At 52.1% G+C, this 26,438-nt stretch overlaps 2 protein-coding genes across 8 annotated transcripts in view; one reads left to right on the top strand and one right to left on the bottom strand.

Annotated features, from left to right (window-relative positions):
- Positions 1-19,866, top strand: part of MPRIP (myosin phosphatase Rho interacting protein) — a 73,147-nt gene extending 53,281 nt beyond the window's left edge. For 2 of the 7 annotated variants that reach the window (XM_071443863.1, XM_071443864.1), the window contains 10 exons: positions 833-949; positions 3,898-7,752; positions 10,539-10,686; positions 11,280-11,397; positions 12,305-12,464; positions 12,554-12,673; positions 13,154-13,240; positions 13,878-14,040; positions 14,370-14,455; positions 18,697-19,866. In XM_071443863.1, coding sequence (XP_071299964.1) covers positions 833-949; positions 3,898-7,752; positions 10,539-10,686; positions 11,280-11,397; positions 12,305-12,464; positions 12,554-12,673; positions 13,154-13,240; positions 13,878-14,040; positions 14,370-14,455; positions 18,697-18,768 — 4,926 coding nt within the window. In that variant the 3' untranslated portion in view covers positions 18,769-19,866. Of the gene's footprint in view, positions 1-832; positions 950-3,897; positions 7,753-10,538; positions 10,687-11,279; positions 11,398-12,304; positions 12,465-12,553; positions 12,674-13,153; positions 13,241-13,877; positions 14,041-14,369; positions 14,456-15,544; positions 15,611-18,696 lie in introns of all 7 variants that reach the window. The other 5 variants (XM_071443866.1, XM_071443865.1, XM_071443869.1 and 2 more) reach the window with 5 other exon arrangements.
- Positions 19,867-24,079: 4,213 nt separating this feature from the next.
- Positions 24,080-26,131, bottom strand: PLD6 (phospholipase D family member 6). The gene is made up of 2 exons (XM_071443862.1): positions 25,495-26,131; positions 24,080-25,355 (listed from the first exon to the last, which is right to left on the bottom strand). Exons 1-2 carry the CDS (start codon positions 26,129-26,131, stop codon positions 25,117-25,119), a joined length of 876 nt encoding a protein of 291 aa, XP_071299963.1. The 3' UTR covers positions 24,080-25,116.
- Positions 26,132-26,438: the final 307 nt, after the last annotated feature.

Here is a 26,438-nt window from a genome sequence, read left to right as displayed (position 1 = left end):
GGGGTGTCTGTAGGGAGCCTGATATAGGCTTAAAAATAGCTGTAAATATTCCTCCTTCATAATAGCAACTAGTAGGGGTGCTGTAGGTTCCTTGGGGAGCTGGCAGGGCACAGATCTGAATCTATTCATGTTCAGCCCTGCCAGCAGCTTTCAATTTTCCCACAGTTGCAGAAGGGGCTGTTCTTATGGCCTGGTAATTCCTTACTCCTCCCAGCCCACATAGCCTGATTTGTGGTGGTTGTAGCCAGCCTGTCTCTGACAAAATGGGTACAAATTCCAGCTCCTAATCCTCTGTGCCTCTGCAGCTATAGACACTTGTGTCTGCATTTATAAACTGCCAGGAGCTGTAGCACACAACACAAAAGTTCCCTTTTTGTGGGGCCTACATCGAATAGTCTTAAGATTTTTGGAAAAGAATGGAGGAGACTCGGCTCACTTGGAAGAGTTCTGTGCCCTGGATAACAAAGGTTGCTGTTAGCTGGGATTAAGGTGCATTAGTGGGAATGAAAGGGGTAACCTTTTCTTATGGAGTAACCAGGAATATCACCGAGCTGAACTGGGCTGGGATTTGCCAGGGTCATGCCTGGCACAAGCTGGTGCCGTTCATCCTTTGCGGCAGTGAGCTTTACAAATTACACTATTGCACAAATAAGTTCTTTCAGAGGGGAGGGATTTTCCTGGCAAAATGAAATCCAGGTCCCAGAGCAGAGCAGAGCAGCGGTGCCATCAAAAGCTCCGTTAATTCTGCTCTGTGTCCCCTCCGAGCCACTTGTTCCTTATGGCTGATCCCCTGCCCACTCCCTGGACGCTGTCTCTGTTCATGTCCCTTCAGCTGGAGCAGAAGCAGAAGGAGGCCCTGGAGCTCCTGGAGCAGAACCGGCACCTGCAGGATCAGCTGAAAGTGGCTCTGGGCCGGGAGCAGAGCGCCCGGGAGGGCTACGTGTTGCAGGTAGGAGAGCAGGGAGGAGATGGAGATCCATCTTCCCTGTGCCCCAGGGATCACTGGTGGGCTTCCATCTTCGGTGTTCATGGGGACATCCTGGGTGACCACCACTGAGATCCCAGAGATTCGACCTTCTTGCAAACGTGGCTATTTCTGTAGCACTACCAGAGTCATCTGCTTATGGAAACCTCTGATCTGGGATGGAGTAGAAGGTAGCATTACCTGTTAGCATTCCCAAGGGAAAACAAAACAGAGCCAGACAGATGGGACTTCAGTGAAGTCCACCTCTGATGCATCCCATACTGTGTTTGCCTTTACAACAGCTGTTTCTCCCTTTCTGTGCCCCAGATTCTCCCCTCAGGCAGCGGGGTGCCCTCAAGGCTTTCCAAGCATCCTATAGCCCACCAGTTGTTCCTGGCTGGGGATTTTGTCTTCCCATTACAGAGGCAAACACAGGACACTCAGATGTATCTCCTGGGCACATTCCCTGCAGCCAGAGTGGGATTTGCCCTGGGATGACCTGTTACCTTGGATCACTTTGGTGGTTTCTGCTGTCACAAGATTCCTCAGCAAAGCCTTGAAATGAGTTTTGGAGGATCTGACAAAAGAAACAGGATGGTCTTTGGGAAAACCTTTCCTCCCCTCATCCAAACAAAGCAGGTTTTTTTCCAGCCCTTCCTCCGGGAACATCCATGCCTGGGGAAAGTTGTGGCACCTGCAGGGCAGCTCCTGGCTGCTCTCAGGGGTCCACAGTCCTGTTCTGTGCAAGGGCAGCATTTTGACCTGCTCAAATCTACTTGACCAAACTGGCTGTGGATCAAAGTGGCTGCGTGCTGCCGGATGCTGCGCTCCCACGGCAGCAAAACCCAGTGTCAATGCCAAACCTTGCATCCTTATTTCTCACAGGAAAATTTTCCCTGAAGAAGTTGCACAGGCAGTGGAGCCAGCCCAGGGAGGGGGATATCTTGCCTTCTTTGCCCATGATCTCCCAGGAGGAGTAATTAATTCATTTCTGGAGTCTCCGAGCTGACAGTGCCTGCTTGGAGGAGTTCCATTTTCACTTGGCAGAGCTGGAGGAGTAACTAAGTCCCACTTCCCTGGGGTAGAGGTGTCTGACCTCCCTTTGCCTGGAGCCTGGAAAAATCAGGGACTGGGGATAAAAGCTGGATGCTGAATCCACCATCAGATTGAAGTTGGCCACAGTGCCTCGATACGAGGAGGGGTGGTGAGGGGGACAGCCTGCAGAGAGGCTGAGCTGCAGAGAGAAGTGACCCAAACTTGGACCTGGAAGTTGGAGAGGGTTTTTGGAAAGGTTGGAGGTTTTTGCCTGCTCCAATCTAATTGTTCTGGGGATTTCCCTTGTGTTTCTTGGGAACCAGAGGGATTAAAGTCCTATTGTAGAAGGGAGTAACCCCACCAAACCCTGCTGGGGTGGAGAGAGTGGAGCCACTGGGGGAATTCTGCAGCCAAACATCACAGCATTTTTTGGACAACCCCTCTGAATTTCATGCTGCCCACCCCATCATCCCTGATTTTGGGGAAGTTCCTGCATTGTCTATTAGGAGGGCTGATAGAGAAGCCTGACTGCTGCCAAGCCCATCCCTCCTGAGCTGCCCGGGAGGCACCAACCCCTCCTTGGCAGCCCAACCAGCCCCACAGGGACCCCCATGCACTGCCTGTTCCGTGAGGCAGTGCTGAGCCACCCCTCCAATGCATGTGCCATGCACTGAAGCCTCTCTGGCCTCGTGTAACCCCTCTCTTGCTCTGAGCTTCCTCGGGATGGGGCACCCTAACCTTGATCCCTACTGGGAGAAACACCAGGAGCTCCTGCTCCTGGCAGATGGGCTGGAGACATCACCTGCTCCGGCCACTGTGGGTGGGAGGGGGCACATACTAACCTGTCCCAGACAGATATTCTTGCATGTTTTTGGTGTAAAGCATGAAATTTAACTTAACATAACTGAGTGTCACATCTGTGGGCTTTCCTTAATCAGCAACCAGAGTACAGCAAGGCAGGCCAAATTCCTAAGCTTAACGCTGTGCTTCTCTCACCTCTTCCTGTCTGTGTATTTTCTTTTTTAAGATACATAATTTCTGTCGCCTTTTGCATGACGCTTTCTGTGAGTTTTCTCTTTGCATGCTCCATTGCTTTGGTTTGAATCTCACAAAGGTTGGTTTCTTTCATTTTTACATTCTCATCACACCTTTTCCTTCCCTCCATTTGTCGGGCTTTTTATTTTGTCCTTTGTTGGTTCATTTTATTTTGCAGGTAGAGAAATTAGATCCTCCCTAGCCCTAAGCTTTAGCATAACAGCATCTCTCTAAAACCATGAGCAGCCACTCAGTCCTGTTTGGCCAGCACAGAAATGACATCGCCACCACGATGGCTGGCCCGTCACCCCGTGTATGGGTGGGATGTGATGTCATTTGCTGTCACCTCACTTTCTGTTGTTGCTTTTGGTCGGTGGACTGTATTACCTGAACTGTGCACTTTTTGTTTCACAAACAAACAAACAGACTTGCTAAAAAAAAAAGCAGTTCCTTTCTCCTCCACCTTGTTTCACCTCCTCCTCCTCATCATCCTTGGCATTTTTCTTTTGTCTGTCTGTCTCCGTTTTGCTGCTGGTGTTTCTTTTTCATTGTTTTTTTTATTCTGTTTGAGTTTGGGTTTATTATTTTTTTTTCCATTTAGCCTGTTACTGTACAGCTGTTTTGATGTTGTGGTCAGTGTTTTCTGTTACTGGAAAGCAGTTGTCGCTCATTAAAAAAAAAAAAAAAAAAAAGTTGGTCAAACAAACCAAATTGTGCCAAGAACAAATCATCCCAATTGGAGCAGTGAGTAGCAGCCAAGTCGCTGTGAGGAACTTTTCCATGGCCTGCCTGGCCAGAGGTGTGACACTCAGAAGGGAGAGCCAAGAGTGTTACTAATCTAGTATTTAATCAATTTTTTTAAGACCGAGGTGGCCGCCTCGCCATCAGGTGCCTGGCAGAGGCTTCACAAAGTCAACCAAGACCTCCAAAGCGAGCTGGAAGCCCAATGCCAGCGTCAAGAGGTGATCAATCAGCAGATTCAGTCGCTGAAGCGCAGCTACGCCGAGGCCAAGGACGTGATCCGGCACCACGAGGCCGAGATTCAGAGCCTGCAGGCGAGGCTCAGTAACGCGGCGGCCGAGCTCGCCATCAAGGAGCAGACCCTGGCCAAGCTCAAGAGCGACCTGAGGAGCGAGAAGGAGAAAGCCAAAGAGCAGCTGGAGGAGTGGCAGCACGGCGAGGCCGCGCTCAGCTCCCAGCTGAAGGCCAGCGAGCAGAAGCTGAAGAGCGCGGAGGCGCTGCTGCTGGAGAAGACGCAGGAGCTGCGGGACCTGGAGATGCAGCAGGCGCTGCAGCGGGACCACCAGAAGGAAGTGCAGCGGCTCCAGGACAGGATCGCAGACCTCAGCGGGCAGCTGAACGCCAGCGAGCAGGCACGGGTCCTCATGGAGGAGAAGCTGCAGAAGAACTATGAGGCTTTGCTGGAGAGCTGCGAGAGGGAGAAGCAGGTTTTGATACGGAGCCTGAAGGAGGTGGAGGAGAAGGCCAATGAGTACGAGAATCAGCTGCAGAACAGCGAACAGCAAATGGAGATTCTGCAGAAGGAGAAGCTGAGCGCCAAGTTCGAAGGCAGCGAGCTCGTCCACCAGCTGGAGGAGCAGCTGGCCATGAAGGAGGCCAGCATCCAAAAACTTGCTGAGCACATCAAGGAGCTCGAAAGGGAGAGAGATCAGATCAAGTGCCGGTTCCACGAGCTCATGAATCAGGTGGCTGAGTCGGATAATGAAGTTGCAAAGCTACAAGCAAAGTTGAAAATGGAAGAGACCAACTACCACAATCTGGAGCAGTCGTTTGAGGAGGTGTCGGATCAGTTCCGGGGGGTGCAGGAGGTGCTGAAAGAGAAAGAAGAAGAGCTGAGACATGTTAAGGAAATGCACTTGAGAATTGTGGAGAAGAAAGATCAAGATCTCAGTGAGGCTTTGGTTAAAGTCGTTGCTTTAGATAGCAGTTTAGAGGAGGCTAAAGTAAAGCTAAAGGCCAAGGAGGAGGCTTTAAAGAAATTAGCTAGTGTGGGCACAGGTCCATGTGCTGAGGAGGCAGAAGACCTTGGCCCCAGTCTTGAGGTGGACGAAAGTCATCCATCCCAACTGGGGCAAACTCAGGATGTCCTCCCAGCTCTGACTTACGCACTGAAAGAGGAGGAGGATGAGGTTCTTGAGACCAGTCAGAGGCAAGTGGAGGAATTTGGCTCCCCTTCTAAAGTTGTAGAGCTCCAGGACCAAGAGTTGGTTCAGAAAGCTTTAGCAAAGCCTGATGTAGGAATCATGGGGGCCAAGAGGCAAAGGATCCGTTTTTCAAGCATCCAGTGTCAAAAATACATCCATCCAGATGGATCAGAGAAAAACTGGACAAGCAGTACCTCTTCAGACACAAGCCAGGACAGATCTCTGTCTGAAGAAAGCATGTCCTCAGAGCCAGCTCTGGGTTACCCCTCATCAGGGACCAGTGATTCTGAGACTTATCTCTCCATCATCCATTCTCTGGAAACCAAACTGTACATTACAGAGGAGAAGCTCAAAGATGTGACGATGAAGCTTGAAAGCCAGCACGGCCATAACCAGGAGACGCTCATCGCCCTCCACCATCAGTGGGCCAGCACGGAGTCCCAGCTGCGGGAACAGCTTCAGACCAGTTTGTCCCAAGTCAATGCTTTGATCTCACAGCTGGAGAGCGAGAGGCAGGAAAAGTTCAAGCTCATAGAAAGTCACGTCAGCGAGCTGGGAGGTTTCCAGATGAAAAACGATCAAGCGCTGACTTGCTTAGAGAAGTGCAGGGAGCAGCTGAGATCCCTGCCCAAATCAGACAAGGATAAAGAGGGTGATTTGTTCCTTGTTACTCTGTCTAGCATGGAAACAACTTTATCAAATGCAATCCAAGCCTTGAGCGGAGCACCAGTCCCATCAGAGTATGAGCAGAGTGAAAGCCTCACCACGGAGAGCCCCGCTCCAGAAGGAGGGGATCTGGGAGAAGAGGAGCACATCTCCAAGGAGCAGCAAGCAGATGTGTTTGACACCGGCCAGCTGAGGTGGCTTTCTGAGAGGGTGGCATTTGAGGCCTCTCTTATCAACCAAATAGCAGAGTCTTTGAAAAACGCGAGCTCTGAGATAGCCCAGCTTCTGAGAGAGATCCAGGGAACGGCCGAGGTGGCTTTGTTGGAGCCAGCAAGTGTTTCTCATACAGCCAATGATTTGGCCAGCGTCCTGTCTAAAAAGCTGCTGCTGGAAGGGGAGTTTTGGAGCCAGGTGGAGGAGCTGAGAGCACACTTGGGCACTAGAGAAGGAGAAGCTGAGGGTAAAACAGAAACAAGTTTGGGCATTTCCCCATGTTTTCTCAGTGCTGTAGCAGATGCTACATTGATCAAGGCAGAACTTGGGTTTGTTGCAGAGAAAATGAGAGAATCTTTTCATCAGAGGTTAAAAGCAATTGAAGAAGAGCTCCATAATACCAAAACAGCTCTCCAGCAGCACAAATGCATGTTGGAGGAGATCATCAAAGCATACAGGACTCCTGAGTTTGATGGAGTTATGCACCAGATTTCTGAAGCACTTGAAATACAGAAAGATGCTTCGGAAAGAACCCAGATCTCTTGGGATGGGAGCCGTGTCCAAATGGTGCCGTGCCAGGAATTAGCCAAGGTGGAGGAGACTGGCAGTGCCCCAGACCGTAGTAGTGAAGCTCTTGTTTCCATTCAGGAAGATCTTGCCCAGCAGCTAAAGGACAAATCCAATGTTCTGAAGGAGATATCTGTTGCCTTACTCTCTCTGCCTCCCGAGGAGGCCGTGAGAGACTGTCAGAAGCTCCTGAAGATGTCCCAGAGTCTTTCCTACCATTCGTGCATGGGAGACCTGGAGCGGTATTCGTCTCTGTTAGTCCACGATGCCATTGTTCAGGCTCAGGTTTGTTACGCCGCTTGCAAAGTCCGGCTGGAGCACGAGAGGGAGATGAAATCCTACAAGGAGTCCCTGCAGAGCATGGATGCCCTGTGCCAGGAGCGCGTGAAGACGGTGTCTCTCCTGCGGGACGAGTACGAGGAGCTGCTCAGGAAGCAGCAGGGCGAGTACAGCGAGGTGATCGCCGTGCTGGAGAGGGAGAACGCCGACCTCAAGGCAAAGGTGTCCCAGCTGGACAACCAGCGCAGGCTCCTGGAGGAGGAAGGGCACGAGCACAGCAAGAGCTTGAGCGAGCTGCAGGGGCGGTACGAGGAGGAGATCCGAAACGTGATCGAGCAGCTCAACAGGACCGAGGATGCCCTGAAGGCCGAGAGGGTGGAGGGGCTCAACCAGCTGGACGCCGTTGTCCGCGACAAGCAGAACATGGAGCAGTATCACCTGGAGCAGATGCAAACGCTGGAGGAGAAGTTCCAGGCCAAGATCAAGGAGCTGCAGGTCATCCATGGCGAGGAGCTGCAGGCGCTGCAGGAGCACTACAGCCAGAACCTGCAGCGCCTGCAAGAGACCCTCGATGAGTACCAGAGGCAGCACCCGGAGGCGTCCCCCGCGGTGGCCCCGGGCTCTGGGGACACCTGGGTGGCTGGAGAGGGGGGTGGCACCGGGCAGGACCCCGGCAGCGACCCGGACTCCATGCACGGCCTGAGGGAACGCATCCAGGAGCTGGAGGCCCAGATGAACGTCATGAGGGATGAGCTGGAGAACAAACATCTGGAGGGGAACGCTTCCACTTTGAGGGAAAAATACCAGAAAGACTTTGAAAACCTAAAGGTCTTGATATGTTTAACACTTACTGCCTTCTGCTGCTGAGCGTGTGGGAGGGCACGTGCAGTCCCAGGGTTTTCAGCCATCCCCTGAAACAGCCAGCATGCTGAAACAAGCCCCAGGGTATTATCCAGGCCTCTGTAAAGCATGGTGTTTCCTTTTCCTCCATGCTAGAGTATTCTAAATGCATTGCTCAGGGCTTGGGAAGGTGGATTTCGGGAGGTGGTCTTTGTGTGGAGAGGGAGAGAGAGAGTTTCAAAGTAGCTCGATAACATCACACTCTCCTTCAACACGAAGACCTCAGTGTTTCTCCTACATTTTGTTTGTGACTTCCCTCTAAAAGCATTCCTCAGCTCTGTCTTTCCCAATCTGATCAAATCTCCAGTCTGTCTCTGCTGCCTTCAAAAATGCAGGATGAAATGGAAACTTGATGCTCTCAAAATGTATGTTCCTAGGGAAAGTAGCTGCAAACAGATGCCAAATTCTGTAGCAAAGCAGATCTCCACTGCAGGAGGCTGCAAGGACCATGCTGGTGTTGGACACAGTAATTCTGTACACAACAAAGAGTGCACAGTTACAGAACATCCAGGTGAGGTGCAGAGAAACCCACTGGCAATGAAATACCACCGTTCAAATTGCCCCACGAGTCAGGCTGGCTGTAAAACTGGTTTGAGATCATCCAGCATCTAAAAAAAAATGGGTTTGGTGGTTTGCTTTTCCTAGGAAAGCATTCCCAGTTCAGAAGTGAGTTTAGGGCTGTAGAGGACTCTGGCAGCACCATGGGAGGCTGCCAGGTTGAACAGGAAGGCAAAAGGGCAGCGATGCAGAGGCTGTGCCAGTGAGGCTCTCACAGACCAGTTGCTCTTAAGAATCAGCAAAAATGTGGGAGAGCTTGCTTCCAGCCACAAGATCCAGCACACATTTGAGCTGGAGGTGAAGTGTGGCTCAGCTCCAGCCAAAAGCTGGTTTTAGCCTGGGAGAGCAGTAGTTTTGCTGAATCCCATTGGAATTAAGCAGTGCTGGTCAGAAAGCCAACCAAGCAATTGGAAGCCTGCCCTGAATGTGCTCCATTCTTCTCTTAAGAACCTGATGGAGAATGTAATATTAGTAGCACAAACATAACTCCTCAACCTGGAGAAGAGAAGGCTCCAGGAAGACCTTGGAGCCCTTTCCAGTGCTTAGAGGGGCTCCAAGAGAGCTGGAAGGGACTTTTGACAAAGGCATGAAGTGGCAAGACAAGGGGGAATAGCTTTTAGATGAAGGAAGGGTATGTTTACATTTATTATTAGGAAGAAATTATTCCCTGTGAGGGTGGTGAGGCCCTGGCACAGGTGGCCCCAAGAAGCTGTGGCTGCCCCATCCCTGGAAGTGTCCAAGACCAGGTTCAAGGCTTGGAGCAACCTGGGATAGTGGAAGGTGTCCCTGACCATGGCAGGGGGTGGAACAGGATGGGCTTCAAGGTCCCTTCCAACCCAAACCATTCTGTGATTCTATGAGATACTGATTTGTACATGTGGATTTATGGCAATGCATTTACAATACATTAAATAGCGAATCTGCAGCCAGACCTGTGGTAGAGTATGCACCTTTTTCTTCCAAAATTCGAGGTGTTTCAGGAGTTGGACTTGATGATCCTTGTGGATCCCTTCCAACTCAGCATATTCTATGATTCTGGGTGTAATGAAGAATCCTGCAGGGCTGCTCTGTGCCACAGCCAAGTCCAGGCAGGTTCTGGCACTGAGTTAGGAGTCTAAAAAACCAAATAAACAAACAAGGCTGGGAAAGTGAAGAATGCTTCAGGATTAAAAATTAAATAGGAGGGAAAAACCCACCAAAGCTAAAAATTGGAAATGAGGATTAGGTGTAGGTAACAGAGCATTAGCCAAGAAGGTGATGCTGAGGGATGTATGTTAGTGAGGGTCAGTAGTGTTGGACTGTCATGAGCACTTTTGCCACTGGGTGAGTGAATTTGTCCCCCTAAAATTTCCCATGGGGTCCCAGAGGTGACAGTTCTCACTTTGCATGGAAAACACTGGTGTTAGTCAAGGGGAGCTCAGCTGAAATCAGGGAATAAAGCCAGCCTGTGTCATTAAGGGGTAAAGCCCTGTACAGTGCTTGGCATCAGGTTTGTCCCAAGCTGCCTGATGGGGCTCAGCACCTTGTCCCCAGTGTGTGCCCCTTCTTCCCTCGTGGCTTGGGCCTGCCTGTGGCTTTGCTGCTCCTGTCCGTGTCCTGCAGCCGTGTGTCCATCCAGGATCTGATGTGCTTAGGCTGGCAGCTGAGCTGGGAACCAGAAGGACCAGGCAGGAATTCAGGACCTCACCCCTGGTGAATCCCGACTCCCCAAATTGCTCCTCCTGTGTCCTGGCTCGAGTTCTTTCCTAGTAATTCAATTAGCAAGTAATTTTCCCTGCAGCATTTATAGCAATACTCGGTTGGGAATTAAGATCCTGTTGCTCTCACGTCATCTTCCCTACACCCAGAGGTTGAAAAAAACAGGCATTGAAAAGAGCAGAAGGGGCACAGAAGGGTTTTTTTGATTGTTTTTTTCCATATATTTGCATTCCCCAACTGGGTGTGCCCCTGTGCATCCTTTTCCCTGGAGCTGTCAGGGGTCAAGCGACTGCAGAACAAGCCCTGACCTTTGCGAGGTCCATCGTGCTCCTTGGCTGGGGGAGCAGAAGATCCCTGCTGGACCTGGGGAGCTGAGCTGTGGCTCCTGGTGGGCTCCCCACCGCCGTGGCACCAACCCTGTGCTCCTGGGCCAACCCTTTCCCCTCCTCCCTTTGCAGGCAACATGTGAGAGGGGCTTTGCAGCCATGGAGGAGACGCACCAGAAGAAGATCGAGGACCTGCAGCGGCAGCACCAGCGGGAGCTGGAGAAGCTGCGGGAGGAGAAGGATCGCCTGCTGGCAGAGGAAACGGCTGCCACCATCTCAGGTACCAGGGGGACCCATGGTGGGGCAGGACAGTGGTGGTGGGGACACGGGCGTGGTGTTGGCTGCATTGAGGAGCAGAGCAGGGATGGGGTGAGGGCTGGGTGGGCTGCACAGGGAGATGGGAATGGGCTTGTGGGAAAGATGTTTTTTAGGTGGAGGTTCACCTCCTGGTCATCCAGGTTTGGTGCTCATCTCCTGGTCTTTCTCCAGGCTTGGTACCCCTGTCTTTGGTTGTTAGACAGTCTGATCTGTTTTGCATTCCAGCTCTGAAAGGCATTAGTGATTCCTGTGTTAAATTATTGCCAATTCCACACTGAATTAATTCTTCAGTGCCCCAGGGAATGTTGAAACACTGGAGTTCAGGGGCTCTACATTACGAGTCCCACAGTCCAGGAAACAATGTGTGAAGGGGACAATCATTTGGACTCTGTTAAAAAGCAGGATTTGCAGAAGCCCCTTTGCAGCTGGGGCACAGACTGAAAGGGCCATGAAGCAGTGGGAGATTTGCAGGGATGTTTTGTTCCTTTAAGAAATGAACAAAAACCTGGCTGTGGTTGGGGGTGCTGGGTGCTAACCCTGTGCTGCCCCTCGCAGCCATCGAAGCCATGAAGAACGCGCACCGGGAGGAGCTGGAGCGGGAGCTGGAGAAGTCCCAGCGCTCCCAGATCAGCAGTGTCAACGCCGACATCGAGGCCCTCCGAAGGCAGTACCTGTAAGGCCATCCCTGTCCTCTGTCACCATCTGGCAGGGAGATCATGTGTGGGGGGCCCTCCTCTCCCATTTGATTCTGACGATGAGTTTGGGGTTATTTCAGGGGCTTCTGCATCCATCAGAGCCTCCTGGTTGCCCGTAATCTTTCAGGCTTCAGGTCAATGTCCCCACATTATACAAAATAGCTCCTTTATGGTCCCCAGAAGTAGCAGATGGGCAGCCAGTGCTGCTTTTCATACAGCTGCAGCAGCAGGGTTGTTCAAAAAGTGAGGAGGAAGCTCTGAGTTTTCCATGGCAAGGCTGTCCTCCCGTGGGAGCTGAGCAGGGCTGCCTGTCACCTTTATCAACCTGGATACGTCTATATAAGTTGGGGAGGTGTGCAAATATACCTGGTCCTGAGTGCCCAGAGCAAACTTAGAATACTGGAATGGTTTGGTTTGGAAGGGACTTAGAGCTTATCTCACTCCAGCCCCTTGCCATGGGCAGGCACACCTTCCACTATCCCAGGTTGCCCCAAGCGCCATCCAACCTGGCCTTGGACACTTCCAGGGATCCAGGGGCAGCCACAGCTTCTCTGGGCAACCTCTGCCAGGGCTTCCCGACCCTCACAAGGAAGAACTTGGCATTGGTAGATTTTGGTAGATCTCAGCTCAATTTTTGGAAACCTGAGAAAGTTCTGCCACTTAATCTCTGAGAGAATGACATCCTGTCCCTTTTGGTGCCCAAACATGGCTCTGCCAGGAAAGGGAAGAGTTGACTTGCTCTGGGCTTGAGTTTTTTCCCCAAAGGGAATATGCAGTCCTCATCCTTGGTGCTTAGCTCCCTGTTGGGTTGTCCTGGGAGGCTGAAGGAAGAATGGGGATGTGTGTGTGTGTGGGGAGGGCACTACCCCCAGGTGTGTTGTGCAGGGAGGAGCTGCAGTCGGTGCAGCGGGAGCTGGAGGTGCTTTCGGAGCAGTATTCCCAGAAGTGTTTGGAGAACGCGCACCTGGCGCAGGCGCTGGAGGCTGAGAGGCAGGCCCTCCGCCAGTGCCAGCGGGAGAACCAGGAGCTCAACGCCCACAACCAGGTGAGGCTCCCTGCCCTGCCGACCCTGAGCTCCGTGCTGAGCTGTGGCCCTGCTCCTCCTTCCCACAAGGGCTCTCCTCCTCTCCCCAGGAGCTGAATAACCGCCTGGCTGCGGAGATCACGCGACTGCGGACCCTGCTGACCGGGGAGGGCGGGGGAGAGGCTGCTGGGTCGCCTCTCACGCAGGGCAAGGACGCCTACGAGCTGGAGGTGAGCTCTGCAGAGAGGCACGTGGGTGGGCACAAGTGCTGTGTACCCCAGCACACAGCCTGGGAGAGAGTCACAGCTGGCAGGTGTCACAGCCATCTGTCCCCAGTCGGCTCTCATGGCTGGTCAGCACTGTTACCATGAGCTGTATGAGGCCAGGAGATTCTGGGGTCCTGATCTCCTCACCATGTTGAGCCAGACACTCGCTCTTCCTTCTGCAGCCCCTGCTTGTCCCTGGGGTGCAATCCATGCAGAGCAGTGGGGGACAGAAACTGGGGTGTGCAGGGCATCAGCACCAGCACTGCGAGCTTGGGCGAGTTCCCCAGAGGAGTTTTCTTGTGAGAAGCAGAAGATGGATGGACCAGAGGCTTTGTGGTGCTGGCATGGGGCTGAGTCTCCAGCCCTTGGCTTGGCTGCTCTGGGTACAGAAGGTGTCACACTGTGTCTGCTTGGGTGCAAAGATTCTGGTTTTTGTTCCCACAGGTCCTGCTGCGGGTGAAAGAATCCGAAATCCAGTACCTGAAGCAGGAGATCAGCTCCCTCAAAGACGAGCTGCAGACAGCACTGAGGGTAATGCCAGGGGTGGTTCTGCAAATCCTCTTACTGTGCTCTGCTCCTGTGTCTGTGCTTAGATTTCAGCCCATTTACACCTAGATTTGAAACCATATTTAATTTTTCTCCTGAATGTAATTCAATGCCCATTTTGATGTCATCAGTAAAGCATTCCATGTATCAACTTAAGGCTTACCCCACAAAGGAGACAGTGTGGGAAAACATCCCTTTCAGCCTGATTTCCCCATTTACTGTCACATCAGATCAGATTTAACTGGCACAAACAATCAGTGTTAGAGATCTGCCCAGCCTCACAGCAGTGGAACTGGTTTGCTCTGGACAAACCAAAGCCATTTCTGGGAATTCTACTTGAATTCTGTGTCTTGGCTAAAATGAAAAGCCACTAAAGGCCTGTAGCTGAGGGGCTGCAGGCACGGGCAGCACTGTGTGCTGGCCCTTGGCTCTCAGCTCTCTGCCTGTCTCCGTTCCCTGTTGGAAGCAGCTCCGAGGGCGTGAGCTGCCCTGGCCGAGCCTCTCTCCCGCTGCCTGCTCTTCTTCCATCAGCATTTGCCAAGCTCCTCTTGAGTGCATCCACAAACCCCTGGGCTCCAGCTGTCTGTCTGGCTCCATGGGGTTGTTCTTGTTCCCTTGCCAGGATAAGAAATACGCCAGCGACAAGTACAAAGACATCTACACGGAGCTGAGCATCGTGAAGGCCAAGGCAGACTGTGATATCAGCAGGTTGAAAGAGCAGCTGAAAGCAGCCACAGAAGCTCAGGGAGAGAAATCCCCTGTGAACACCACTGTATCGGGATATGGTCAGTCCTCCTCCAGCAGCTCCAAGCAGTCCTGGGTGTCCCCAGCTAACAGGGAATCCTGGAGTACAAACCCTTGTGCAGGAATGGGTCTGAGTGTAGGACTTGGCCTTCCAGCCCAAAGCTGATGGGCTTTGAAAGCCTTCTGGGGTTTTGCATCAGGAAAACCTCGTGATGCAGGGATGCCCAAAAGCCCCCTCTGCCCTTGGGGCAGCACTAAGAGTTGGGCTCATCGGGGCACTGTCCTGGGCTGGGAGGGCACAGCCTCAGCCCTGTCCTTGCAGGAAGGCAGTAGGCACCAGGCTAATCCCACTTCTTTTGCTTCTTCCCAGATATTATGAAATCAAAAAGCAACCCTGATTTCTTGAAGAAAGACAGATCCAGTGTTAGCCGGCAACTAAGGAATATCAGGTCAAAGGTGAGCTCAGATGTCCTGCCCAGTGGCATGGCAGTGAGGAATGCCCAGCATTTCTCTTTGATGGGGATCCCAAATGGGAAGAAATGGGCAGGGGAACAAAATTAAGAATTTCCCAGCCACTAGTCTAGCCTGGATGGTTTTTTACTGCAAAAGGACTGACTGTGCAGCCAGGCAGGGCCCATTCCCCTACTCCAGACCTTGCTCAGATGGAGGCACAAAGCTGCTCCCTGGTTGGGAAAAAGGCTGATGTTCTCCTTGTTCCTTGGTCTTTCACAGGAGGACTATTCCAGTATCTGCTCCTTCTTTTCAGTTGAAATATAGGTGGAAATGTGCACATCATTCTAGTTGTAGTGTTCATCACTGCAAGATTTTTTGTCTTTATGTGTATCAGCAATGTCTGGGTCCTGGGCATATTTAACACACACTTTGCTTGTGTGTTAACATGGTGCAGATGGCCCTGTGCTTCTGTGGTCCTTCTGTGCTTGCTGTTGATCCCAAAGCCCAGTGATGCTGTGCCAAGCTCTCCTTGGCAGCCAGTTCCATCATATGGGACTGGGGATAAGGAAGGGCAAATAATGCTGATCAGGAGTCAGCATTAAACATAGGGCAGTTGGGAGGAAGCTCAGCATGAGCAAACCTGCTTTGCCTCTCACCTGGTGTCTCTTGCTGATGTTTGAAGTGGTTGAGCCCTTGTAGGGCAGGCAAAATGCTTTGAGCTTGGTGCCCACATGGGGAAACACTTGGAGCTCTACGAGCAGCAGCTCCTCAGCTTGGGGTGTCTGCACTGCACCCAGTGAACAGAGAAGGACTTCTGCACATTTTGGGGCAGCCCAGACCTGCTGGGCCACTCTGATGCTGGGTTTCCCTTCACCACTTCAACTCAGATCACTTTCTGTGTGATCCCCATGTGTGTTGCTTGGTAGGGAAGGAGTGGAGAAGAAGCAGGGGCTGTGCCAGGGCATCGCTGCGGGACGGGGGGGCTGGGGCTGCACCAGCGCAAATTCATGTGGGATTTATGAGCTTCTTCTTTTGTTTTTTGTTCTTTTTTTGTTTGTTTGTTTGTTTTATTTTGCTTTTTTCCTTCAACAGTCCGTTATTGAGCAGGTCTCATGGGATAACTGAAATGAACCCGAGTCCAGGTTCCCTGCCACGTAGGTAAACACACGGCACCCGCCCACGGCCCAACCTCTGCATGCACTGCTCACACCTCCGTGCCAAACTAGAGCCCTCCTTCTCTCAATGACTGACTGACAGGTTTAGTCACTGCTAATTCTTCTCCTGGGTGAAGGCAAAGGGGAGGGGACAAGTCAGTGTACCCAAGATCTGTGTGGAACAAAGTCTCTCTGCCTCTTCCCTGGGGGATGTGGCTTTTTGTCTTCCTGCTCTTCCCACCCTCACCAACACAGCTCATCGTCACAGAGAGGATTTGGACATGGTGGAGCACGTTTTCTGTTTACTGTGTTGGGAGTGTGGGACACTGAGTGTGCATGCCTGAGTGACTTTGCATGCCTCAGACTAAACTCCAGCACTGTCCAGGTCTCGTAGGAAACACCTGTTTTGCTGTTAGCCAGGTGCAGGAATAGTCTGGGATGCCTTTAAGTGTACTTCCCATAACAGCCTGGAGCATGGAAAATGGTCTCAGCCACCTCAGCTGCAGAGGGAATGTCCTGGACTGCTCTGATTTCCTTTACCCACAGTTGCTGCTTTTTCAGGTTGATCCATGCCTGAGCAAGAGTTTTCCTTGCCCAGTAACTTTCTCCTCCTGCTCTCCATCCCTGAGCCTCCAAGGCTTCCAAGCTCATCCAGCAAAAGGAGGGAGCTGATAAGAAATGAGGCTGATTCTAATGAGCCAGATATCTCCATTAGCTGGAGTAATAGTGAATTTCCTGGCCCATGGCAAGGACTGAGGTGGGAGCACCTGCAGAGGCAGGTTAGGAGAGGGGAGCTCCCAGCACGGTGGGTGGAGAGCCCCAGGAAGTCTGTGGAAGATTCCTTTATCACAGATATCATCCTACATTAGTCTCACTTCATCAGGCTCTCCTCATCAGCAACTGAAATGGTTTTGGGACTGCCTGGGGGCTGAATTTGCTGGAATTTGTGCCATCAGGCAGAACAGGCTGATGACTCCTGGTGTCTCTTTCCATCCACTGAGAAATCAGATGTGAGAACTGGAATGCATGAGCTGCTCCCATTTAAGGAGGCCCAAAGTAAACTTCCTTTAGGAAGTGTGTGCTCAGAGACTCTCATCCCAGGAGACTCTGCTGCCCCTTGGAAAGAGAGCACACAGCATTTGGAAATTCAGTCCAATTTAGTGCTTTCATTTCCATGCTGCCTGGCAAAGCCCTTCTGTGTTCGTGGGCCTGTGGGAGGAAAAACATTTCCAGAAATACAGTAACCATGGGAATCTGCACAGCCTTGGGGCAAGTTTATCATGGAGTCCTGCCTTGATAAATACATGGGAAGGAAAATGCAGCCCAAAAGTCCAACCTGCTGCTGTGGCAGAACAGTCCCACAGCCAGGGAAGGGAGGTGGCTGCCTGATAGTAGGATCATGGAATCACAGAGTGGTTTGGGTTGGAAGGGATGAAAAACCATCCAGGGTTCCAACCCCCTGCCATGGGCAGAGATACCTTCCACTGTCCCAGGTTGTTCCAGGCCCCATCCAGCCTGGTTTTGGACACTTCCAGGCATCCAGGGGCAGCCACAGCTTCTCTGGACAACCTGTGCCAGGGCCTGCCCACCCTCACAGGGAAGAATTTGTTCCCTATATCCCATCTAACCCTGCTCTCTGGCTATGGGAAGCCATTCCCCCTTGTCCTGTCACTCCAGGCTCTCTCCAAAGTCCCTCTCCAGCTCTCCTGGAGCCCCTTTGGGCTCTGGAAGGGGCCCCAAGGTCACCTTGAGCCTTCTTTTCTCCAGGCCAGACAATCCCAGTTCCCTCAGAATTTCCTCCTAGGAGCTGATTTCCATCCCTCCAGTCTGTGCCTTTGAAGGTGCCAAGGCTTGGTCTGTGAAGTGAATAATGTTCAGCTGCAGCATGAATTCCTTGCAAGTTCCAAGGCCTGGGCTGGCAGGCAGAGCTGTGGGGCTGGGACAGGCAGTGGGGCACAGAGGGGCAGAGCCCTGGCTATGGGGGCTGTTTTAGGGATGGGAGGTGGCTGTGCCTCCTCATCTACAGGGACAGCTCACCACTCAATGCTTTGCTCTCCTCAGTCTCTCGTGCCACAGGTTTTGGGCTGCAGGAAGGAGGGTGCTGGCATTAGGCTGGTGCATCCCCTCAGACTAGATTCAATTTAAAGCTGTCCTACAGGAGTCAGGCAATTTGTTTCTGGGTTTCTGCCCCTCTCAGTACTGTGCTACTGAGTCCTCATGTGTAGCTGATGGATTTTACAATTCCAAATGCCAGGGGGCTGCTGGCCAGCTGAGAGTTGTGCCTTGAAATCTGGATGCTGCATGAATTGGATCAGCCATCAGAGCCTGCCAGGCCTGAGCAGCATTTAGGAGTCCTCTTTCTAACTGTGGGCTGTCCCAGGGTGGGGTGAGAGAAGGGGTGGGATGGTCACTGGCAGCACACAGCAGTTTCCAGGGTTTCCTGAGCAAACCCTGCACAGAGTGGAGCCAGGACTGTCCCCATGGGTGCTGTATGGTGGGGCAGGCAGGGATGGACCAGCCTGCAGGTCCTGCTCAGCATCCTGGGGCTTCAGCACAGCAGATCCCAGCTGGCCTGCCTGGGGCTCCCCTGCTGGAATTGCCCCATCCAGCACTGCCCTGTGAGCTCTGGGGTGTCCTGATTTAGGGCAGATTTGGGAGAGAACCTCCAAAGGGGTTCCTCTAGAAAGCAGATTCAAGTGGCCTCTCCCCCATCCAGTTTGGGAAAATATTTCTGCATGCTTCTTCTTCCCCCCCTTCACTCTCAGAACCGGTCTGTAAGGTGCAAAACTTATTTCTGGGCTAACCAGACGAGTGGGGACACGAGCACCATAAAGTCACCCCAGCACAGGGGGTCATTCCCCAGTCAGCTAATCCTGCTTGCAGCATGATGTGCCTCTCATTGCTTCTGGTTCGTCGCCTGGTTCATCTGCAATCTCACCCTGTCTCCAGGCAGTAGCTGCCCTCCATAACCGTGTGTTCTCCCTCAGCATGTCCCACTAATCCTCGCCCAGGAGCCCATTCCTGCTGCCACGGCTGGGCCCGAGCGCCGCCCGCGCCCCAACTCCGCTCTCTGTCTTTTGTCTCTGCCAGAGTCTGAAGGAAGGCCTGACTGTGCAAGAACGCCTGAAGCTTTTTGAATCCAGGGACTTGAAGAAAGACTAGTTCTCCCCGCTCCGCTTGACCACGCGCACCTCCCAGCTTGAGGCAGCACAGCACCAGCACCGTTTGTCTCTGTTCCTTACGATGTCCTCGCTGTCGTTGTCCTGACGCCCCGACGGGACCCGGCGCCGCGGTGGCGGTGCCTCCCCTCGCCTCCCCAGCTCCTTTCCCTGCTTGTGAGATGCTCCAGAGACTCTGAGAGGGAGAGGAAGGGATTGGAGTGGGGTTTTTCCCCCCGCCCTCTCTTCGGCGCTTTGTAGGAGAATCCTTTCTTTACTGTAAACCATTACACTAAGTGTCAGTATTAAGGCTCAGCAGCCTGTTCATAAGCTATAGCTCTGTCGGGAAGAGCGAGCAGGGCCTGGGTGGTGTCAGCCACACCGAGCTCTTACTGCTGTCTAGAGACCCCGTGCTCAGAGCACACCAGGAGCCTGATCCAACCATTGACCTCCACTGCATTATTGCACCTACAAGGGGGGGAAGCTGTCGGGGAGCGCGAGTCCGTGCCGGCGCCCGCAGCCTGGAGGTACCACACTGACATCTCGCTGGACAAGGATGCAAGAAGTGATTCTCCTGCCCCGTGACTGTGCCGTGTCCTGAATGTAGGTGCCACCGAAGCCTGGCAAGCTTGGGTGGCTGCCCAGGTGGTTGTGGATGGGGAGCTGCAGCTACTGAAGTGCACCATCGAGTTGGCCCCGCCGGCGCGTCCTCGCTCCCGTCTCGCTGGTGGCCGGAGTTGGTGTTCAGGGGCCGAGCTGTAAGATCACTTTCTTGCCTCTGTTAGATCAAGCCCAGCACTCTTCTCTTTTTTTTTTTTTTTCCTTTTTTTTTTCCTTTTTTTTTTTTTGTTTTTTTTTGCTGTTACTCCCTTCCTCTCATCGAATCCCGTGTATCCCAGGGTCTGTGCGCATGTGAAACTCCCTTTTCCTAGTCAAAGGAAAGTAGAGTAGAAAGTAGAGCCAATATTGACTGAAAATGCACAGTGCTCAATGCATATAATGCTCCTTTTTTACCAGCTTCTTGAATTCAACTCTTCTTGTCAGCAGGGCAGCTCCTATTTTAATTCTTTAATCTTTTCCTGAAATAAAGATCTCAAAACCAGTATGTGCTTCAGACCTTCTCAGTCCTAATAGCTTCTGTATTTAAAACATACAATTTAGCACCATGAGGCAGATAAATGCATACAAACCAGGGGATGAGGAGCTGGTAGCACTAGATGGTCACAGCCAGCTGAGCAGAGGCTTCCTAGAAGAAGCTGCTTTGCGGATGTGGAGCTTCATCCCTGGATAAATCTCAAGATGCCACCTGGAAGGTCACCAGGGCTGAAGGAGACTCTGGCACATTGGCTTCCCAGCCTGCTTGGGTGCTGAGTGACCTCTTCAGGCTGGGATGTGGAAGATGTCTTGGCCTTCACCCGGAGCAGAGCTTCCTCTTGTTCTTCAGGCACGCAGCCAAGGTTGAGGCCAGCAGCTCCTGGTGCTTCCCTGCTGGTTTTGGGTCTGGTGCTTGGTACAGGTGCAGCTCTCAGAGCCCCACGGGGCTGGTGAAGCCCCCCCAGTCCTGCCAGGCTGGACCACGGCAGCTGCCAGAGTCACCTTCATCCTCCTGCGAGCAGAATCTCTTTTTTCCAGCAGCACCCTCAGCAGGACACGGTGTCACTGGACCATGGTCAGAGTCAGGCTCTTGTCCAGCTTGTGAGGCCTTGCTCTGGCCAAGTGTCCAGCTTGGCACCTCACAGCAGGACTGGGCAGCTGGTCCTGCCCAGAGGAGCCCTGGTTGTCCCCAGGCAGGATGGCAGCACCTTGCAGGGGGCACAGCAGCTGCTCTGCTGGGATGCTCTGTGTGCATGGAGGTCCTGGAGCTGGGAGCAGGGCAGGAAAGGTGCTCATCCTGTTGGACACAAAGCCCTTCCCTCGCCAGCAGTGCCCTCAGGTGTGTGCATGGGCAGCCTCTGCATCCCTGAGGATGGAAGCTCACCACAGCACTTCCATGATCTGGAGAACCTGGGGGTTCCTGCTGTGACCCACCTGGATCACCTCAGGCTGCTCTGCTGTCTGTGGTGAGCTCTGATCTCCTGGCAGAGGCCGTGGGAGGCAGCAAGGATTTGGGATGGCACATGGGCCTTGTCATTGTCACTGCTCTTCTCTTGCAGGGTGTCACTGGCTCTAGGAGAACCCTCCTCCTCCTCCTCCTCCTCCTCCTCTTCCTCCTCCTCTTCTCTTTAGACTTAGGGTGGGATTTTGTCCTTTTTAGCCAACCAAGCAGAACATCCTGGTCTCCTTCTTGCCATGTGGACCCTGCCCTTTCTTAGATTCCCCAGCAAATCCTGCTCATGTGCTCCAGCTTGTAGGAGCAGACATTTTCCATGGGCTCCTCTGGAAAAGTAAATGGAGAATCTTGGTGAGCTGTACAGACAGGGCTGAGCAGTGGCCTTGGCATCGTCAGGATCAGCTGCACCCTCTGGGGCAGTGCTTGGGAAGGATGTCTGGGGTGTGTTTAGGGTGGGAGCTGTGAATTCTGGGGGTCACTGAGAGGAAGAGGAGGAAGGAAGGTCCCTTATGCAGCCAAATGTTCTGAACCCCTGCTGAGGGTCCTGGGCTTGCTCTGGCGAGTCTCAGCATCTCTCCAAGGCAAGGGGCAGCACTTCACCTGCCTTTTCTGTAAAGAAAAAGAACCTGCAGCACCAATAAACAGCCCCAAACTGAAACGTTCCTGCTGTAGAGCCCAGTACTTGAAAATAAAGGGAGAAGTCCTTTTACTCATAGCAGTGATACTCAGTCACCCTCCTGCCTCTTCCTGCTCCAGGCTTCATCCATCTTTTGGGATTATCAGTGGCTATTTAAATTAGAAAGTGTGTGGGCAAGCTGCTGCATTCTGCATCACTCCTCACTATTGATAGCACCAAAAAGGGAGGTTTAGGAAAACTCAAATGCAGCAAAGGCACAGGTCTTGGAGCCTTGTTGGCTCCAAGTAATCTTATTTTTCCTGAGTAAAGTTTTCCTCCCATTTGCACCATCACCCCTGAGCCAGACAGAATCCTTCTTTAAATGTCACCTTTTCTTTGCCCATGTATTAAAAAAAGAAGCAAATTGTGTTCATTTGTTTCAAAAATAGAACGGCTTAGAATTGGTGCTGGCTTACAAACCAGAAAATTCCCTTTTTTTTGGTAGAACTAGGCTGCAGTAAAAGTGCTCACATTTTGTACCTGCTCTATTTGATGGCACTTCCACAAGACCTTTGCATATTTGTCCTGGTTTGGATACTCAATTTGTTGTGGACACTCAGGCTTGCCTTTGCTCTGTATTTTTTCCATTTTTTTAGGTAAAAAGAAAAAGCTTTCTTATTCTTCTTTTTTAAAAACAAAAGTAATTTAATACCTGTATAGTATTCCAAGCAGTGCAGTGTAAATATTTATTCCTCAGCAGTTTGCAGAGGGTTCTCTTTTGTGACTGAGTTGTGGTTTGATTTTTAAGTCTTGTTTTAGCACAGAGGCCCCTGAGTGGGTTGGGAGAGGAGGAACAAGTGTAACGTGTCCAACCCACCCCACCTGCCCTGATAAACTGCTTTTTTTGGGGTTTGAGGACTGTTATAAAAAACCTTTTCAAACCTTTTCTGCTGATCTATGCCTTTAGCTTTGAAGGTACCTGTCTGAAGATTGTGTACAGTCTGTTTGACCACTGTAACTTTCTTTGCTATAAATTTGGGGTGTTTTTTTCCCACTCAGAGGACTCAATAATCTTGTGTTTGATAGCAGCATCAATGCTGTGCATGTGCAAATTGTGCCCTGTTTTTACAGAGAGCAGCCACAGCCCCCCCTGCACACACACCCATCCCACAGCAGCCTGGCCACGAGCTGAACTCACTGTGTAACTTCCAGCTGGTGGAACTACAACAAGGAGAGCCAAGGCAGTGCTGCAGAACCTCAGTGTGAGGCTGCTGAGGAAACAGAGGGTGTGGGATTTAATAGAGAAACCTGACAAGTTGGTACCAGCTGAACTAACCCAGCTGGCTCTGAGCTCGTGAATAATGGGTGCAATTAGCATTATTTTCTTCATGCTTTCTTCACCCCGTGTGCAGGACAAGAGTGCTCACTGTTTGTTCTCACCTAGAGAAAGCAAAGCATGTAAAGTACTGGAGACTGTGGTAAGTAGGAGCCAGGAATCCTCCAGCTTGGCCCGTGTCCCCCTTCCTGGAGTTCTGGATGACTTGAGAGTTTAAAGAACCATTTGGAAGGATGGAGGTTTGGGGGAAGGAAGCTCTGTGAGGCTCAGGGCGGTGTCAGATGTGGCAGTTCAGGTGTTAAGGGCCGGTTTTCCTCCAGTGGCCTCAGAGCAGCTCGGCCTTGGCTCAGTCCCGGCAGAGCTTCACCCCACTGACAGCAGTGGGGACTGGTTCTGGGTCTCATCTGTGCCCTTGTCTGGGGACAGCCCGGGCCCTGTGAGCACTGGGGGTGGAGGGTTCATGTCCCAGGGCTGTTTCTGTGATGATGTGACAGAGCAGCCGTCCCTCAGCTCCAGCTGTGCCCTGGGGCGGCGCTGGGATGCTGCAGCCTCAGCATCGCCTTTTCCCCTGCAAAGGGCAAGGGTGTGGAAGGCTCCTGTTCCTCCACGTGTGTGAATTCCTGTCCCCTTCCCTTCTCCCTTCCACTCCCAGTTTATTCTCCAGTGCTTTTGTAAGAGCCACCATTCCTGATCAACTGCTCGCTGTAATAGAAACGTCACCTTTTCTCACTGTATTTATTCCTTACAAACCTTGTATGACATGCTAGGCTCCCCTGGATGTAGCTGATCATTTTTACTTTGTAAATATAATTACCTAACTTTACATTAACTATATGGTAATAAACTATTTTTGCACCACCCTTTGCATGGTATGTGTGACAGGTTTATTTCTAAAAAGAAGAAAGAACAGGGCAGAGGTCAGAGCAGGAAAAGGGAGATGGTTTTTATAGTCAGACTTCACATAGGAAATGCAACAGGCACCATTTTAATATAATAATATTAATTGTTATATTAAATATAATAATATTATTATATTTAATATAATAATTAATATTATTATATTAAAATGTATAATATAATATAGTATATTATACATTAGCAATAATATATTTACTAAGTAGTTTAAATCTAGTGCTGCTGAACGGGATTTATTGGAGAATGACCTTCCCTAGGTGCTTCCATACAGGTAACATCATTTTCTTTCCCCCATGAGAGCTTTCTCAGAACAGATCTAAAATCTGGGGATGTCCATGGATCATAAATATCTTAATAAGGATCTACAGGAATTGGAATGAAAAAGTCAGATGAGGCTGTTGATGTTTCCAGTGAAAATGGTTTATTTAACAGTGCCAATCACAGCACTACTGGTAACAAAAATGGCAACAGAATATAAAAACCTCTTTTCATTTTGAGAGATATTAAGGCACTTTCTATTCAGTATAAAACAATTCTTACATAGACACTATTTTAAGTTTGAAATTCTTAGGTTTTTACATCATCTTTGTTCCACACTGAGCTGTGGGGACAGAGATGTCACCTCCCTCCCCTTGCTGTCCCCAGACAGACAGACCATGACAGGTGTCCCAACACCTGAAAGAACCAGGGGGGCTTTCCAGAGCCCACCTGAAGTGCTGACCCAACTCCAGCCGTGTCTGCTCTCCAGGTAAACCCTGATCCCAAAGAACCATTTCTCTCATTTCCTTCCAGAGCTCCCTATGCTTCCTTGCTGGAAGAGAAGCTGTGCTCATCTTTTACACCAGAGCTCTGCCAGCCTTTAACCAAAAGAAACATGTACACAATCAAAACTTAAAAATTGTTGCTATTTCCCACGAATTTCCTTTTACCAACTTTCAACAATTAATGCCAACAAGAAATGTAACCAAGGCACTTAATCTATAGAAACTCTTAACTCTGCTGTAGCCCTCTTATCTCTTCCTTCCTTTTCACTGTAGAGGAGCCCTTGGGCTACAATTCCATTTGGAATTGGCTACAATTCCATTCCATATCCCAAGTTGAAAAATGTTCCCTTTAGCACTGAAACACAAGCTCAGCACTGTAGGAACACACCTGCTCTGCACCAGGGCACAGGAACAAGACTGCCCAAAGTTTTAATGCCTACGGATGCAGCTCTGTCACTGTCACCCTCACAACCAAACAGCTGTGTCATTCCCTCTAGCACGGGAATGACCCACAGCAAGGGATCTGTGGCATTTTAGGGCAGAGAACACTTCTCTGGAGATATTTACCAAAGTTACACCCAGATGGACAAAACAATGATATCTATACATAATAATAATAAACTCTGTGGGTGTTACCATGCTCCACTAGCCCTGTGAGGCAGCTCTACCATTTACTGCCTTTCAGAAAAAAACCTGTAATTGGCAGGATTGTACTCTTCCCAAATCCTTTCAAACTCCTCCTGGAAAGCCTTCACATACTCGGCGTCCTCCACCACCAGGACATTCTCGCGGTTGCTCTGGATGGCCTGGGTGGTCCAGTTGAGGGAGCCTGTGATGAGCATCCTGCGGTCCACGATGGCGAACTTGTGGTGCATGTAGCCGCTGTGCTGGTCGTGGCGCACCTGGATCCCTGCAGAGACACACAGACACAGACAGACACACAGACACACACACACAGGGCCTGTCAGACACAGCGCGGGGCTCCCCGGGCCCGCAGTGGGGCAGGGCCGGTCCCGGAGCGGGGCTCGCCCCGGTCCCGCCGCGCTCACCCGCGTGGCGCAGGCGGCCGATCTGGGAGCCGTGCAGCCCCATGTACTGCGCGTCCGTCACCAGGCGGACGCGGACGCCGCGGCGGTGCAGGAGATGCACGGCTCGGGCGAGCTGCGGGCAGGAGAAGGAGAAGAGGCAGAGGTCGAGCGAGCGGCGGGCGGAGAGGAGGCGGCGCACCAAGCGGCTCAGGGCGGTGTCGCCGCTGGGCAGCGGGCACGGGCAGGGCCGGGCGGGCGCCCCGGGCTCGGCCGCCTCGGCCAGCAGCGCCTCGATGCAGCAGGGCCGCGAGGGGAAGAACAGCACCTCCCGCACGGGCCGGGCCCGCCGCCAGGCCGCCACCGCCAGCGCCACCGCGGTCACCGCCGCCGCCGCCAGCGCCCCCGCCGCCCTCATGGCCCGGCCCGGCCCGGCCCGGCCCGGCCCGAGCAGCCGCGGCGGAGGCGGGAGCGGCCCGCGGGGAGGAGCGGCCGCCACACGGGGCTGGGCCGGGCTCCCAAATCCCGGCAGCAGCGACCCTGCCCCAGGCCCCGGACCCTTCCCCGAACACCGACCCTTCCCCAGGTACCGGAACCCTGACAGCGAACCCGTCACCGCACACCGAGCCCGTGCAGCGGATGCTGCCAACACGCAGCACATCCTTTAACCACAGAATGGTTCGGGTGGGAAGGGATCTCAGAGATATTCAGTTCCAAGCTCGTGCCATGGGCAGCGACACCTTCGGCTATTCCTTCCCAATATCCCGTCCAACCCCGCCCTCTGGCAGTGGGAAGCCATTCCCTGTGTCCTGTCCCTCCAGGCCCCCATCCAAAGTCCCTCTCCAGCTCTCCTGGAGTCCCTTTAGGCTCTGGAAGGGACTCTGAGGCCTTCCTGGGTCTTTTCCAGGTGAACACCCCCAGCTGTCCCAGCCTGTCCCAGAGCAGAGGCACTTTAACCTTTGGAGCAT

The sequence above is a fragment of the Agelaius tricolor genome, unplaced genomic scaffold (genome assembly GCF_023055355.1).
Source record: "Agelaius tricolor isolate 1412-34295 unplaced genomic scaffold, bAgeTri1.0.p SCAF_19, whole genome shotgun sequence".
Taxonomy (NCBI): domain Eukaryota; kingdom Metazoa; phylum Chordata; class Aves; order Passeriformes; family Icteridae; genus Agelaius; species Agelaius tricolor.
Note: the sequence above shows the minus strand (reverse complement) of the source record. Positions and strands in the feature narration are given on the sequence as shown.

Excerpts from the sequence above, each read along its gene's own strand:
- PLD6 (XM_071443862.1), bottom strand. The coding sequence starts at position 26,131 with ATGTGCTGCGTGTTGGCAGCATCCGCTGCACGGGCTCGGTGTGCGGTG. Across the intron at positions 25,356-25,494 it reads CGGCCGCCTGCGCCACGCGG|GGATCCAGGTGCGCCACGAC; the intron begins GTGAGCGCGGCG and ends GTGTCTCTGCAG.